Raw genomic sequence first — 16113 nt, forward strand, 5'->3', positions numbered from 1 at the left:
TGGCCTATGAATGCTCGATAGATACGCTAAGAATCATAAATTTTCAAGCTACTGTTTAACTAACTTCAAATAAAAATACTGTATCTCTTTCACTTTAATAATCAAACTGAGCATAAAAATCATTAAAAGTGTATTTCTGATACAAATTTGTATCACATACTAAAAGAGGCTATTTTAGAGATAATTGTAAAGCAAAAAGAATTAGAATATACAAAAGGTTTTTAAAATTGTTTTGCACAGCTGAACTCATAGTGAAGGTTTAAGATAAAAAAATCTGTAAATGAAGTAGTCATAACAAATGTTGAATATAAAATACATTCTAAAGTATTTTACAGAATGGCTAAATTATCAAGCGTAAGAACTGAGGATAAAAGATGTTAATGACAAGCAGCCACATACAGAACACAAAGCAATAAGTTTAAATCAGACTATTTTGGTTTGTGTAGCCCTTTATTAGCAACTAAAATAGAAGATATCTGTTGTACATCACGGGTAGTAACTGACTATACTGGAGTTTTATTATATTCTAATACAGGATCATTTATAAATGCGTTGTCTTCCTTTTTTTTCTTTTATTAAAAAGCTTCCACCCCTTTTTCCGTTTACAACTTGCAAAACTATTCTGAAAGCTGAGTACATGTGCACAGGTCTGCAAAGAGTGCAAATTTAGGATATGGTAAATGCTTTACATGTTGTATTTGTAAGGACTGTCTGCCACCATGCCGTCATAGCCATTATCTTTTTTAAAATAAAAATAAAAATAAAAAAAAAATAATCACAAAAATGTTTCGATACCAGCCTTCCTTCCATTGTCCTAAACAAGAAAGCATTTTTAAATGAGTTGAAACTAAGGAAGGACTACACCTACTAGAAAAGAAGAGAGTTCTATTAGTTTGAGGTTTCAGTATACCCAAAGACCAGGGACTGTATCTTTGTAAGGGCTAGGCTGGGACCCCGTATACAGAGTGTGTGCAGGTGCCATCCCTGAGCATTCAGCGGTTCAGTGGACCATAAGTGCTCCAGCTGCGTAACTCACTGAGCTGTCTTGCCAGTTTCGACACTGGCTTGACTGAGCATAATTCAAAAACGAAAAGCTCATATTCATTCCATTCTTCTGGAGCTCGTTGATAGCCTGGAGAGAGAAAAAGAGCTGTTTAGAAAACAGGTACCACTGAAATTACGGCATTTTCTAGATCTCAGTCCTCTCCTATCCCCCCAGGGGTCCTTGCACCATCTCTCACAATAATATAAGCACTCCCCAAGTAATTTGTGGACCCAACCCATTTCTGTGCCATTTCATTCACTGATGGCCCCCCATATACATCCATGCAGTTCTATAAAGCAATACTAAACAACCTTTCAAAACAGATCCTTTAGCAATAATGCTTTCAGTTCCATAGGGAATTTATAAAGAAACACAGATGTAACAGAAAAAAACCCAACACTATCAACACTTTTTAGATCGTATTTCTTCCATTAAGGAAAAAAAAAAATGTACCATATTAAAGTGTGAAAATTGGCAAAAGTGAATGAACAGAATTTAGCTCAGATCCACTGCAAAACTTATTGTTACCTGAGGTTTAAGAGTTGGATATTTTTGCAGAATTGTCATAGCACTGACTTTTGCTACATGCATTCCCAATTTTGATATTGGTCATACAAACTTTTAGAGACTCCACTTTAAAAGGTTCCTCTATGTTCTCCATATAGACTACATTCCCAGTGAATTGTTTTCCCTTTTAAAAAGGTTAACTTGCTTCCGGTTTCAGATTTGAATTACAGTAAAAATAGTGAGATTCACTCAAGCAATATGACAAATCTGCAGCACTCCAGCAGTGCTGTAAAGCAGCTGTGACCCAATTTGGACACCTAAGTTAAGCCAGGTTTATATCTGCATTGCATCACCAAAGCAGAATACGGTAACTGGAAAGTACCAGTTAATCTGAATTCTAATGGCCATTAATTTATGAGTTGACAGAGCACTGCACTAATACTTAGAGGCAATCTCTCATCATATTTGCAAAACACAAAAATGCTGCCAGACATCACAAGACACTCACAATACCTAGCTAATAGCAATACAGAAGAAATATATACATGTTTGTAAGCACCGATTCAAAACGTTAAGTATGTACTTCTTCAGGGAGATGGATTATTTGGTTGTTTGTTTAGGGCCAAGAGTAAGTGAATGATTGTAATATTTCACTGAAATTCAACAGGAACACAGTACCTCATCTCCTTTAGGGAACTGAAACCCCTCAGCCCTTGTAAGAGCTTACATTTATCTATATGCAAGACACCGAAATTGCAGACCAAATTGACAACACTTGGAAAAATAAATTAATTCAAGACTTGCCATTTTAGAACTAAGGAATACTCCACCAATATTGTGTTTAAAACAAAGATAAGCGTTTTGCTAAAAGTTACATTTTCCAACAAATCAGTTACTTACATTTAATAATACTCCAATAGGATGTCTTCCACATATTGTATTATGGTATTTCTTCAAGTAATTGCTAAAAGATACAGGGTCTAGCTGCTCTATAATGCTCATACCCTGAAAAAGAATCGATAGCAATGATTACTTTACACATTCATAAGCAGGTGTTTATACATCACCTATTTATGACAACACAGAATACTTCAGGAGCAAAAAAACTCTACTTTGTATGAAGGGTATCAAGGGAATCTCAGCATGTGAGGTCTAGCTTGTAGTCATCTTGGTGCCATCCCTTGCCAAACTAAAAGTGCCGGAGCTCTTCCAAAGCTGTCAACGATCCACAGATCTGTGAAGCTCTCTTTGCAGATACCAGTGAGGCTCATGTTAAAAAAGCTCCTCCCACTGTCTAGCTGATTCCCACCTCCAAGGGTGCTCTACTTCCATAGGATTTTGTACAGCAATAACCAGACAAATTTACTACAAGGGCAAAGCAGGAAAAAGTTTTGTCTCCATGTCCTCTCCCTGGTAACAGAGCTCATGGCTGAGCACTTGCCTGGGACTTCTGGATACCCAAAAACCCTAGACAAATCATCAATATACACACATGCAATTCAAGCACATAGCAAGTGTAATGTATCCTAAACAAGTCAGGCACGCAAGGCAGTTGATCTGGGCACAGGCTGGCCATCTGCTCAGAGCATGTAAAGCAGATCCATAACATCTCTAAAGCACTGGAAAGTTGGTGCACGACAGAAACGTAAGAGCCAGGAGATGATGCCTCCACTTCATATGAGGCAGTCACATATATACATCCTTTTCTCCATCCACAGTGAGACCTATGATCCCATGGAGTCATACTATGAAAACCAGCACATACATGGAAACCAAAGCCTTCCACATATACAAACATTTGCATTCTTAAAAGCAAAAAGAATCCTACAACTCCAGATATGGCCTACTCGTACCCCATCGCACAGAGCAGATCAAATACAATGAAAGTAGTTTAAAGCAAGTCTAAATCAATTATTGTCAGAGTTTTATCATGGCTTTGCTATTTGCCTGCATTAGAGTCCATCCTCTTGCGTTCTTCCCTCCTCTGAAAATGATTAATTCCCTTCACCAGGTAAATGAGCTCCAGACACTCACTAATTCAGTAAGACACATAGCTGTGCTTCATGTAGCTAATGAAACAGGAATGTTTTCCTTAGAGACTAGAAAAAAACCCATGCACTTTGCATGGGAACAATGGGAGGTTGATATCAGAAAGGAAGAGAATTTCTCCTAAGGTTTCTGCAATTCTCCTATCCCTTTCCACTGCTTTTGGGAAAGTGTGGGTGATATAAGGAGAAATCACGATGCAGGAAGCAGTCAGTCTGTCTGAAGTCTCTACCTCAAGAGTGAAACCTCTTGACTACTCTGCAAGGGCGTTGGCTGATCTGGCAGATACGCTAATTATTCAGACTGGATCACAGCTTACAGTGGAGGAGCTGGAGATTCCCAGGAGAGTCAGGGATGATTAGCAAACAGCAACCATAACCACCACCTTTGTGTACTTTTAATTAAAAACAGACATAAGATGAATTCATAAAGAGATAAATTTTACAGAAAAATAAAACCAAACTATGCTGACCAATTGCTGGCAAGAGCTCAGTTCTTCCAGGGTCATGGAGAGGGTGGTTGGACCCCTGGCCTGTAATTACAGCTGTTAGTCACTCCAGACCTACAGAACCTAAATATGTGCCAAAAAAAAATAAAGGTAGCTATTCTCTAACTAGAAGTGATTATACAAAGATACCATTGCATTTCTAAAGTTTAAGCAGCATGTCTTTGAACCATTCATTTACTTGTAAATTGTACATGTTAATAAACAGCTAAAGAAAGCAGAACCAAACTTCACTGTATATTCAAGTGAAACTAAACATGCATAAGGCACTTATACAGATACTGAACAGCTCGTAAGAAAAAGTTTTACCCATTTGTAAACCCTTTCATGATTTTCTTAAAAAAGAAAATGGCTGCTCAATTGAGAGTCTTATTTTATAGCTGTAAGTCACTGGAACATACTGGGCAGAGGCATTTGAGCATTTGTCTCAAATGAACGGACATGGATTTATCAGAATGCCTAGTAAGCTTATTTTGATGCACAGTTCAGCACTGCAAAACATTTAGAGCTATGCAGTTCATCCCAGCAAATACTAACAGAGCTCCATACATCACAGATTGGAGAAAATCCATAGGAAACCGGTATTATCCTATAAGCATTCAGCTGTACTGAACTTTTCAATCTTTTAAATCTTTTTTAAAAATTGTTGTGGCAGAGGAGCAAAGACTACCAAGCTTGATTCTCAGTCTAAAATGGTGTTGAGCAAAGGAAACATTTTTGTCAGGTTGCGTTTTATTTTTCCAAAAAGCAGAAGTATGAAGCTAATAACTTTCTGTATTCAAAATAACTCAGTCGGGCATGGTGTAGAACAGAGTTAAAATACACAACAAAACCCACATGATAAAAATGCAAACCATCACACAGTTCTGCAGTTTATCACATGGTTATTATGGCACCACATAGAAATTGCATATTAACCAGACACCATAAATGGCATCTATAATACCCTAGCACAGTGCACTTAATATGACTAAAAGCAGTTACGTTCTTAAGTATCATCCCCTAAAGGATCACGCATCTACAAGCTTACAAAAAAAATAATAAAAAAAAAACCAAACAACAAAACAAAACACACCCCTCACTGGCTTATTTTATATTATAGTCCAATAACCTTTTGGCTGGTCAAGTCTAAGTTTGCAATCAGTTACTTCAGCTGCTTCTCCACACTTAAAATATAAACTAGTAGCACACTTACAGAAGCAGAAACAAACTCTTAGCACTAGCCAGTCCAACTGTCTTTGCATATGTGAGTCACTCAGACTAGAAGATAAACAACAAACAGGAAAATTACTGGCTGGGCACAGCAGAGCAAGTGGCAAGCTGAGCACCCAGGCAGAGAGGCATGGTCTTGCATTACCATAGAATGGTTTAGGTTGGAAAGGACCTTAAAGGTCATCTAGTTCCAACCCCCCTGCCACGGGCAGGGACACCTCCCACTAGACCAGGTTGCTCAAAGCCCCATCCAGCCTGGCCTTGAACACCTCCAGGGATGGGGCATCCACAACTTCTCTGGGCAACCTGTTCCAGTGTCTCACCTCCCTCAGAGTGAGAAATTTTTTCCTAATATCTCAATCTCCCCTCTTCCAGTTTGAAGCCATTACCCCTCATACTATCACTACATGCCCTTCTTAAAAGTTGCTCCCCAGCTTTCCTGTAGGCCCCCTCCAGATACTGGAGGGCTGCTATAAGGTCTCCCCAGAGCCTTCTTTTCTCCAGGCTGAAGAACCCCAGCTCTCTCAGCCTGTCTTCATAGGAGAGGGGCTCCAGTCCCCCTCTGATCATCCTCATGGCCCTCCTCTTATGCTTCTTATGCCCAAACTAAGAAGCCTTTCCAGGTTGGAGCACTGTGGAAGGTGCTGGTGCACTGTAACAGCACTGCAGAAGCCACCAGAATTAAGCAGTTTATTAGAGCCACATGAGAAGCCACCCATGCTGTACACAGCTCCTGCACAGCTCTCCTCAGTGCCTGCACTATCCTCCCCCTTCAGCATTCAGGGTAACAGAATCCTCCTAGTGACTCAAGTGAGGCATAAGGTTTCACAAATAGATATAAAATGAAAAATCTGAGATTGAAGACTGAAGCCAGCAGTTTGTGTCTTCTGGCCACCCATAATAAAAAAAGTAATTGCTCTTACAGAATGCTCCCCCACTTTTAATTAAAAAGATGGTAGGTATCAGGTTATGATACACAAAAAATTATTGCACATCAGCTGCTCAATTATCTCTCTTCATTTGAGGATTCTTCTCTAAGGTTCCCCTATTAACCATGGGGCCGTTTACTCCTTTCACCGTCACTTCGCAAGGTGCACTGTGGTACCCCCAGGGTAACAGAGCGGTCACATTAAGAGTTACCATGGAGAAATCCATGTCTGCCCAACAATATTTACTACTCTGTTTGGGGTTTTTTTATGCTGCAGTCTAAGTGCTCTAACTTAAAATCACAGCAAATAACATTTCTCACAGCGGTTACCAGGTTAGTAAATCTTCAATGCCCAAAGCATTGAGCGTTGTTTATGCACAAGCCAGGAAAATCACCATGCATCTGTCCCTAAAGTGCAGTTTAAATAAGGAAGAGACCATTGTCCTCCCATAAGGCATTTCTAAGGAAAAGTAATTTAATCTTAACCCAGAATATCTTCCTGCTTACAAAGTGCTCAGCCGACTGCCTTCCTAGTTAGGTCCAATAAAATTATTAGGCCAGTAGTAGCAGAGGTTAAAACCTCTGATGGTTTTAGTAAAGTTTTGTCTCTATCTTAACGCCTTTTTCTCTGTGGAGAGGCCTAGTGTTCATAACAATACAAGTTTCTTTAGCATGAATCTCCCCTCTTCCAGTTTGAAGCCATTACCCCTCATGCTATCACTACATGCCCTTCTTAAAAGTCCCTCCCCAGCTTTCCTGTAGGCCCCCTCCAGATACTGGAGGGCTGCTATAAGGTCTCCCCAGAGCCTTCTTTTCTCCAGGCTGAACAACCCCAGCTCTCTCAGCCTGTCTTCATAGGAGAGGGTCTCCAGTCCCCCTCTGATCATCCTCATGGCCCTCCTCTTATGCTTCTTATGCCCAAACTAAGAAGCCTTTCCAGGTTGGAGCACTGTGGAAGGTGCTGGTGCACTGTAACAGCACTGCAGAAGCCACCAGAATTAAGCAGTTTATTAGAGCCACATGAGAAGCCACCCATGCTGTACACAGCTCCTGCACAGCTCTCCTCAGTGCCTGCACTATCCTCCCCCTTCAGCATTCAGGGTAACAGAATCCTCCTAGTGACTCAAGTGAGGCATAAGGTTTCACAAATAGATATAAAATGAAAAATCTGAGATTGAAGACTGAAGCCAGCAGTTTGTGTCTTCTGGCCACCCATAATAAAAAAAGTAATTGCTCTTACAGAATGCTCCCCCACTTTTAATTAAAAAGATGGTAGGTATCAGGTTATGATACACAAACAAATTACTGCACATCAGCTGCTCAATTATCTCTCTTCATTTGAGGATTCTTCTCTAAGGTTCCCCTATTAACCATGGGGCCGTTTACTCCTTTCACCGTCACTTCGCAAGGTGCACTGTGGTACCCCCAGGGTAACAGAGCGGTCACATTAAGAGTTACCATGGAGAAATCCATGTCTGCCCAACAATATTTACTACTCTGTTTGGGGTTTTTTTATGCTGCAGTCTAAGTGCTCTAACTTAAAATCACAGCAAATAACATTTCTCACAGCGGTTACCAGGTTAGTAAATCTTCAATGCCCAAAGCATTGAGCGTTGTTTATGCACAAGCCAGGAAAATCACCATGCATCTGTCCCTAAAGTGCAGTTTAAATAAGGAAGAGACCATTGTCCTCCCATAAGGCATTTCTAAGGAAAAGTAATTTAATCTTAACCCAGAATATCTTCCTGCTTACAAAGTGCTCAGCCGACTGCCTTCCTAGTTAGGTCCAATAAAATTATTAGGCCAGTAGTAGCAGAGGTTAAAACCTCTGATGGTTTTAGTAAAGTTTTGTCTCTATCTTAACGCCTTTTTCTCTGTGGAGAGGCCTAGTGTTCATAACAATACAAGTTTCTTTAGCATGCCAAATGACATTAAGAAATTCAATACTTATTTAAAGAAACAAGAAGTAGCCAAGCAGGGCATACAAAATTGAATAAAATCCTTTCAAAAGCTGGAGAAACATGACAGGGAGATCTCTGTGGCATTGTGGATAGCGTCCCAAGTGTACCCACAGTAGTGCTAAAAAGAAATTTCTGAAATTCACCAAAAGCAAAACCTACTCTGTACAGAGTTTGAATACCGAGTCATGTGTTCACCTATGGCACAATATAAACAAGTAAAAAACTAACCACAGTATACTGCAACACAGCCTGTTTAGTTTTCCAGTTAAACTTAAGATTGAAAAAGTATTTCTGTAGTTATTAAACAGTAGACATCATTTTCAGTGTTACAAAAAAGGTGATGTCCTTTTGGCTGAAAAACTACCAAAAGAGTTGGTGCAGCAATGTGTTCACTAAAGTAATTAAATGCCAAAGTCCAGTCTTTCTACAAGCTTTCACCACAGAAATTAACAAGGGGAAACAAACGTTTGCTAAAACCTGCAAAAACCAGAGCTGCAGATTCTGTGACTCTCTAGAAAAACACTTGTCTTTACAGAGAAACCTCTCAACTGACAACAATTATTAAAAATGGGATAAACAGAACGAAGGCAAGTTATTTACTGTTTCCATTCCAGCGGTGAATAGTGGAAAAACAAAGAGGTTAATATGGATACACAAAGCAAAAAAACCCAAAGAACCCTCCAGCAGATAGGATTTATTCCTTCAAGACAAGGAAAAAAAATTAACATGCCCTCAATAACAACCATTCTCTCTTCTAACAGATTTTACAGAAGTTGCATAAATGATCCAAACAGTTCTAAAACAAATTTTAAGGTTAGGTATTTCCAGAAGAACTACTTTTATTCTGTGCCTTAAGTATAGTCTTGAATGTTAACGCAACTTTTGCATTTAAAAAGAAATCCTTGGCTCCTGTGACTGCAAAGAAAATGCATCATTGGCGTGATGATCTTCATGTATTTAGCATTCCTTTCAGCTGTTCGCCAAACCCAGAATGAAGTATGGTTTACTGCTTTCCCCCACCACTTATACTACAGAATAAAGGGTGGGGAGGGGAAGACTACTCCCAAGAGAAAGGTGGCTTTTGTTTTCCTGACCAGAACAATCCCCTACAGCCTTTCCTCCTCAAAATGGATGTTGCTCAAACCATTTGCATAATCACAATGCTTTTTCAATATGCAGGTATCATAGCTATCAAGCCTGAACTACCCACAATACTCGATTCATAATTCTTACTCTTGGAAACATAAGAGGGTATGTGGACAGGAATTACATTACACTAGGGCATTTTAAGTAGGCGAACATGCATTTATTCTCATAAATTATGCTTACTAGATTATACCCGCAATATATTGTGAGCAGTCAATAAAATGGAGGATACTAGCTAAAAACAACAGCTAAATTCTTATTGTGGTAAACAAAGGAAAAGTACACATTCAATAAAATAGCTAATCTATAATATTTTGTTAGAGAAATTTCTGAAGTGTTCAAAGAAATGTAATGTACAGGAGAAATTTGTTAGTTAGTTCCACCAAATCTGAAAACTTACCATTTTATCTAGGTGCTCAATGGATCTATAAATTTCTCCTTGGGATTCATCATAGTAACTGTAACGGAACCTCTGACCTTGAAACAAAAATCATGTATAAAATAAAAAAGGGAAAAATCGTAGCTAAAACACTCCCTAGTACTTACTAAATAACTGAAATTATAATATTTGTAAAGTTATAATCTTCATTTATTTTATACTTTTTAGCTCCACTGAGGAAATTCTAGGGCAAAGTTGCAGCCCAGAAGCAAAGTAAAAAATACATGACGGGCAGCTATATTCCTAAAGAAAAACCTACTGCGTAGAACTGCCACTGCAGTGTCACTTATTAATTGCCTGTTATTGCCTTGGAATCCAATTCTATAAATTAAAAAGTAAAGCAACATTTCATTTCACTATCCCTCTTAACAAAGTCAACCCTGGAGTCAGGCTACTTCTGCTTGCATAATACCCACAGTAAACGAAGGTTAAAAGAAAAAGTTCATGATAAATTCAGTGAACAGTTCTAGATGGTTCTTTAGCCACAACAGAACCCAGGTCATCCATATACCTCCACCTACTCCACAATTCAAAGATGAGCAATATATGCACTTTATTACGTAAGTTCACCAAAGATGACAATGAAAAAAGGGAAGAAGGTCTGTTGTGCAACATAAAACATATATTTCTGAAGCAGTTCCTTTTCCAGTTATTGTCACACTTAAAAGAAAAATAAAGTGTTAAAGCAGGACAGAAGTCTAGGCTTCTGCAGTCTTTATAGCTCTGCCACCAAGATGAACTGGTATAGCTCTGGTGAATTGGCATAAGTACTCCATCTGCTATCTTACCCAGCAGTAAAATGCACAAAACTTATTTCCGTCAGAGGGATGTTGCCATGTCCAGTGAATTTTTAGCTAATTAGTTTTGCAAGTTGCTTTGAGGTGCTTAAAAGTAGAGTAAAAAGAGCAAGAAACTTCAGACACTTATTTCATTGTAACAGTAAAGAGATGCATATAAACCCATACACCTTCACCACTTATTTCCTCCACTACACTGAAAACACATTAATGCATTAAGATTTTTCATTTATTGTTCCAGATTCAAAAAAGAAAAATCCTCTTTTAGCTTTACAAAGGCATTTAAGTTTCAAAGATACATTTACCAGAAGTTAAAATGTTCAATATTTACTAAAACACATTAATTGAAAATCACTACAAAATATTCATCATACTGTTATAATGAAGAGATGTGAAACTTACCCCAATGGCAAAAGTCTGAAGAAACCACAAAGAGGTTACTAGGATCAGCTAGGTATTTACTGAAGAGTTTTCCAAATTCCTGCTCTTTTGACTCACTCAGTGCTCCGACCAATACAGGAATAATAGTAAACTCATCCTTATGGCTTATAAGCAAAAGAAAAGAGGTTGTAATTCAAGTAACATCTGAAGTTTTCTCAGGGCTTGCTAACTGAAATTGTAGAATGTTTTAAAAGGGCACTATTGAATCGAAGATACAGTTAATTTGGTTAGGTGATACTAGAAAGTTGTTTTAGAACCTGAAACTACTTAAATTTCAGAAAACAAATTCCCCCCCCCCCAAAACCACTATTTATCTTTGCTGCAAAGTGAAAACACCAGGCAAACAAAAAGAAAAACCACAATGAAACCAGCAATAAAGAAAGAATGAAATTCTCCCTCTATAGATGCTGCACAAATGTTGGGTAATTTTACAATGCATATGAAAATGCTCCAGAGAGTGCCCAGATGTATACTGATACTCCAGGGAAAATTACAAATACTATGGAAGAAAAGTTAAAAAAAAAAAAAAAAAAGATGTGGGGAAAACCCACCACAAATTGACAAAACTTATCAACTTTAAAGAAAAAAAAATATTTGAAGTACTCATCTGAAATTGCAGGTGTAAACAGAACCCTGATTTCAAAATTAGTATTAAGGCTCCAAACAAACATAAAATCCCACAGAAAACACTTATTAGTATTTGAACTTCTTTCAGAGATACCTTGCAAAAACGAAAAAAAAATATCAGCTATTGAAAAAGATTCATGAAAGCATGTCTAATATTAACTCTATTAAGTCAAAATAAACATACAAACTTGTTTATAAGGGGTGTTCCAATTTCATCATTCAGGTGTTTGCTCTGCTCAGTTTCTATTACAGCAACTAATCCTAGTCTCGGACCCTCTCCTCCCTCAATTTTTTATTGAGGGGTGAGGGAGTGTAAGTATTTTACACTATATAGGGTATCATATCCCATAAAGGGCATTATTACTTCCTACTGCACTTCACATGTAGTTCAAACATTTAATGCACATAATGGTCATTCTTGTAGAAGTAATTAGCCCTAGTACCTTTCCATGGCTTTAGCAGTATAAGGCAAATGCATTTCAATACTGTGTTCATCTTCATCTGTCTGTAGGGACATACGCTCAAACATTCCAGTCTTCCACAATTCTCCATAAACTGAAATGAATTAAACATTAATTTTTACCACTTTTTTTAAAAAAAAACAACAAACCAACACTGTGAGCAAGCTACAGTGCATCTTTATCAGAACAAGCCCACTATAAACAAATTACTTGCCTTCAAGGGCTGTCATCATAAACCACTTGTTTTTAAATAAATTCAGGATTAAAATTATGCTCAAGTCATTAATATACAAACATAATGGAGTGAGTTTACAAAATACGTGTGTTAAATCAGTGACCTTGTTAGTATATTGAGAAAGATTTTCAGTTATGATAAAAATTTAACACAAATAAATCACATTTGAAAATATGCATGCATTTGCCCAGTCATCAAATTCATTTTCACAAGCTACACCAACATATGTTAAAAAAAAAATAAAAATTGCTGATCAGCCGAGTCATTGCTGGATGCATTACTATTTAATACAATTTATTGTTAACTGAATCATGAAGTCCAGAGACATTGAAAACTGATTAAGTAATCCACATTTGTAAGTTATCTTTGCTACTCTCAAATGCACTTGGTGGTATGTAGAGTCATCTCTACATTTTGAAAACTCTCCACTGGATGGAGAATTTGATGTAGGGCTGTGCCTCCTTCTCCACTCCATAAAGGAGTTCTACAGAAACTGAAACATTTGTTACGTACAGAAATTTCTGCAGGCACTATGTAGAAAGGCTGAATTAGCTTGCTTAATCACAGTCATGAGGAAAGTGCAATACATCTGCGCTAATTAGCCCTTCTGAAAAAGATATTGTATTATTTAGGTATACCTCAAAACACATGAAAGTCTAAGTATCAAATTTATTTTCACCGCACATTTAAGTTTAGTCTGAGAGACTGGTATTTCATGCACTAACAGTTTTTAAGTTCTGTAGGCACTCTGCCAGTTAAAATTGTCACATGCAATAATGCACCCAACAAAAAGCAGCTTTCTGTTCCTCTATTATTCCTCTACCAGAAATAAACTCAAACAACTAAAGCACTATCTTTTTCTGCAGACAGAATACTTCACAGAATAATACAGCAGGTGTGCAGTAGGCTATTATTCAAACGTAACACTTTTTCATTTTGAGATCCCTTTTAAAGATCACTTGTCAAGAGGCACACACTCATAATGGAAAAGATAAGCAAATGTTGAGAATTCTTTACTTGCAGGAGCAAGAGAGACTTTAACGTTTTAATACAGCAACACCTGCACCCACCAGGATCTTTCAGAAGTTAGTTTTCGTTGCAGTAGAACAGATTTATACTTGTATGCCACTTAAAAGCAGTGAAGTGCCCAAGAACAAGAGCATCCTCAGCACTGCAATACCACAGTTAATACTCAAGCCTCAGAAATCTTCAAGATGGAAGCTTTATCATGCACTTACTCTTTTGGTCAATTCGGAGATCATACAGAGGTGTTCTATAAATGTCCACACTGGAAAGTGCACATCGGGAAAGGGGCACATGATGGGAAGGCCCAAGAATGAAAATTTTTCGGCTACAACAATTAACACAAAAGCCCACAATTTAGACAACTGCAATTGTACAGAGACTTGGTTTAGAGTAACAAGTTTAATAAAAACGTACAAAGTGATGCTTTCTGGTGGTTACCAATAGAGTTTTACTCTGCTGCACGTAAGACCACAGCTCAACCCATGGCCTAGCCTTGCTTGGTATCTCACAAATGATCATGAGATCAGTTCAATAATGTTTCCTGTAGCCATAAACCTCTTCAGCAGGTTATATATCAGATGGCACTCATCAGCTAGTAATCTGTCCAACTGCATTCATTTGGAGACTGAATGATGTGTTATAGCCCCTCAGAAGAGATTTTTGGATTCCCTCCTTAGAACAACACAACCTTCAGTTGGCACACCACTTTCAACAACCACAGGCTGTGCCCTCAAATCAGGATTATGGATTTATCATTTATTCAGAGCTTTTCGCTTATTTACTTGATTAGCCTTACTTCAGATTTCACCAAATTCAAATTTAAGTCATTCTCAAATGCTGGTTTTATCCACCTGTTGCATCAACAACAGGGACTTGGACCTGCACACTTGTAGCTTTAGCTGATACTGCAAGCTTTCACATGTCATCATGATGTTATTTCATCAAGTCCTCAGTTCTTGGCTCTTGATTAGATGTTAAGGGTCTCCTGCCACAGGACTTAAAGGAAACAAACAAACAAACAAAAAAACTATAGGAAATTCAGCTTTTCAGATTCAGGATCTGAACTAAAGGGGTAGGAGACATGTAAAGACTTTGTTTTTTCCTTACATGCGGAGCGCTATAGCAAGCTATACTAAAATATTTAAACTTTTTACAGAGTTCATAAAAACAAAATACCCAAACGTGCAATACTTCAGCTGAAAGATGAATTCTAAACATCCCATGTGGTAAAACAGCAAATGATCCAGAAAGTTCAATCAACTCCATATCACTGAACCCAGGGAATGCAACTTGTTCTAGAAGTTTTAGAGAAACTAGTTATCTGTCACACTGTAAGTTAGCTTCACTTTGTTTACAATAGTTTAAAAAGAATCAAAACCATTGTCTTTGGAGAGCATTACAACATGTTATCTCATAAGCAACTGACAGACAGGCAGTTTTTATATTAACATTGCAAACTGCATACTTTAACTAAATACTAGAGATGTTTTAAATTTGTGTCATTTAAAAAAAAAACACTGCAGTCAGCAGAACACATAAGAACTATATCCCTTTAACCTAGAATAACTGGATTCATATTTCAAAGGCAGGCACAGACTACAGTAGCGTGGGGTTTTTTTTTAATCTTTCTTTTTTTAAAGTGTTGTGCTCTTTGAAACACAAGTCCATTTCAAATTATTACAAGTAACTTTCACTGACTTCAGATATTATATACACACACTGGTCACTTTCTCCACAGCAGAAGAGAATCCTGGTAGCATTCAGCCCATAATCCTGCACTGAAAAACCAATGCAGAATCATGATAAAATATTTTAATAAACTTAAAAAACAAACAAAAGCTCCCAACAAAAAAGAAACAAAAACACCATTAAAAAAACCCCAAAACCAAACAGCTTGGGCTTTTATAAAAGCACTGGAACATCAAGCAATAAAGTAAATTAAATGTTACCTGAAAAAAAAAAACAAAAAAAACCCACGCAAACCAACTTTAACCCCCCCCTTCTAAAAAATTTAGTTACCAATAATTATCAATTTTCGAAAATACTGCTTTACATTTTCAATTTCAACAATACAACATTAATTTTTGATTTTGTAACATCCAATTTGAACATTTATGATGTGAAAACAAGGTATGCAAAAAAAAGACTAAAAAGAGTACAAAATTAAAATTTGAGTACTTCAAGGTGTGAGAATATAAAAAGAACATTCAGCTTCTCATAGAATTGCAATGGCATTGTCCTACACTTTGTAAAGAAAAACTTGAATACTTACGTAATATTAGGATCCACTTGTTTGTAAGCATGGGCTGCACAAGATCCACAATAGGTATATCCTGCATGGCTGCAAATCAAGGTGTACAAAATGTTAACATGTTAAATACCATTTAACACCTTAAATATGTTGATATTGTTATTAAATGTTAATATCTTAAATACTAATTGTCCCCAATGAGCTAGAAATAGTAAAAGTGATCCAAATATCAACTCCTGAAAGAGCTGGAGAGTACTATTGCAGTACTGAACATACAAAAGACATATTTGTTAAAGAACTATCAGCAACTATTTACTTGAAAGTTAGTAAATAAGCCTCCAGATCAAAGCACCTTTCGTTACGTGTAAAAGATACTAATAGGCAGACTAGAAAACTGCATATTATCAGAAGCTCATGATGATGCTAAGAGTGCAGCCAGGGGACAAGGGAATAGCAAGATGCCAAAGAAAGCTCTTCTAACCACAC

At 37.4% G+C, this 16113-nt stretch overlaps 1 protein-coding gene across 1 annotated transcript; it reads right to left on the bottom strand.

Moving 5' to 3' along the window:
* Positions 1-431: 431 nt before the first annotated feature.
* Positions 432-15715, bottom strand: MEMO1 (mediator of cell motility 1). Its single transcript, XM_009880382.1, has 6 exons — positions 15649-15715; positions 13589-13701; positions 12098-12209; positions 9751-9827; positions 2453-2557; positions 432-1132 (listed from the first exon to the last, which is right to left on the bottom strand). The coding sequence occupies exons 1-6, from the start codon at positions 15713-15715 to the stop codon at positions 1001-1003; spliced, it is 606 nt and encodes a 201-aa protein (XP_009878684.1). The 3' UTR covers positions 432-1000.
* Between the last annotated feature and the right edge of the window lie 398 nt (positions 15716-16113).

This window comes from Charadrius vociferus, unplaced genomic scaffold, assembly GCF_000708025.1.
Source record: "Charadrius vociferus isolate BGI_N301 unplaced genomic scaffold, ASM70802v2 scaffold62, whole genome shotgun sequence".
NCBI lineage: Eukaryota > Metazoa > Chordata > Aves > Charadriiformes > Charadriidae > Charadrius > Charadrius vociferus.

What these genes read in the sequence shown, in the direction of transcription:
- MEMO1 (XM_009880382.1), bottom strand. Translation starts at nt 15,715, where the DNA reads ATGCAGGATATACCTATTGTGGATCTTGTGCAGCCCATGCTTACAAAC. An exon ending in CAAGTGGATCCTAATATTAC is followed by an intron (nt 13,702 to 15,648) that starts GTAAGTATTCAA and finishes TAATTGTTGTAG; the next exon opens with CCGAAAAATTTTCATTCTTG. An exon ending in CTATTGGAGTATTATTAAAT is followed by an intron (nt 1,133 to 2,452) that starts GTAAGTAACTGA and finishes TTCTCTCTCCAG; the next exon opens with GCTATCAACGAGCTCCAGAA.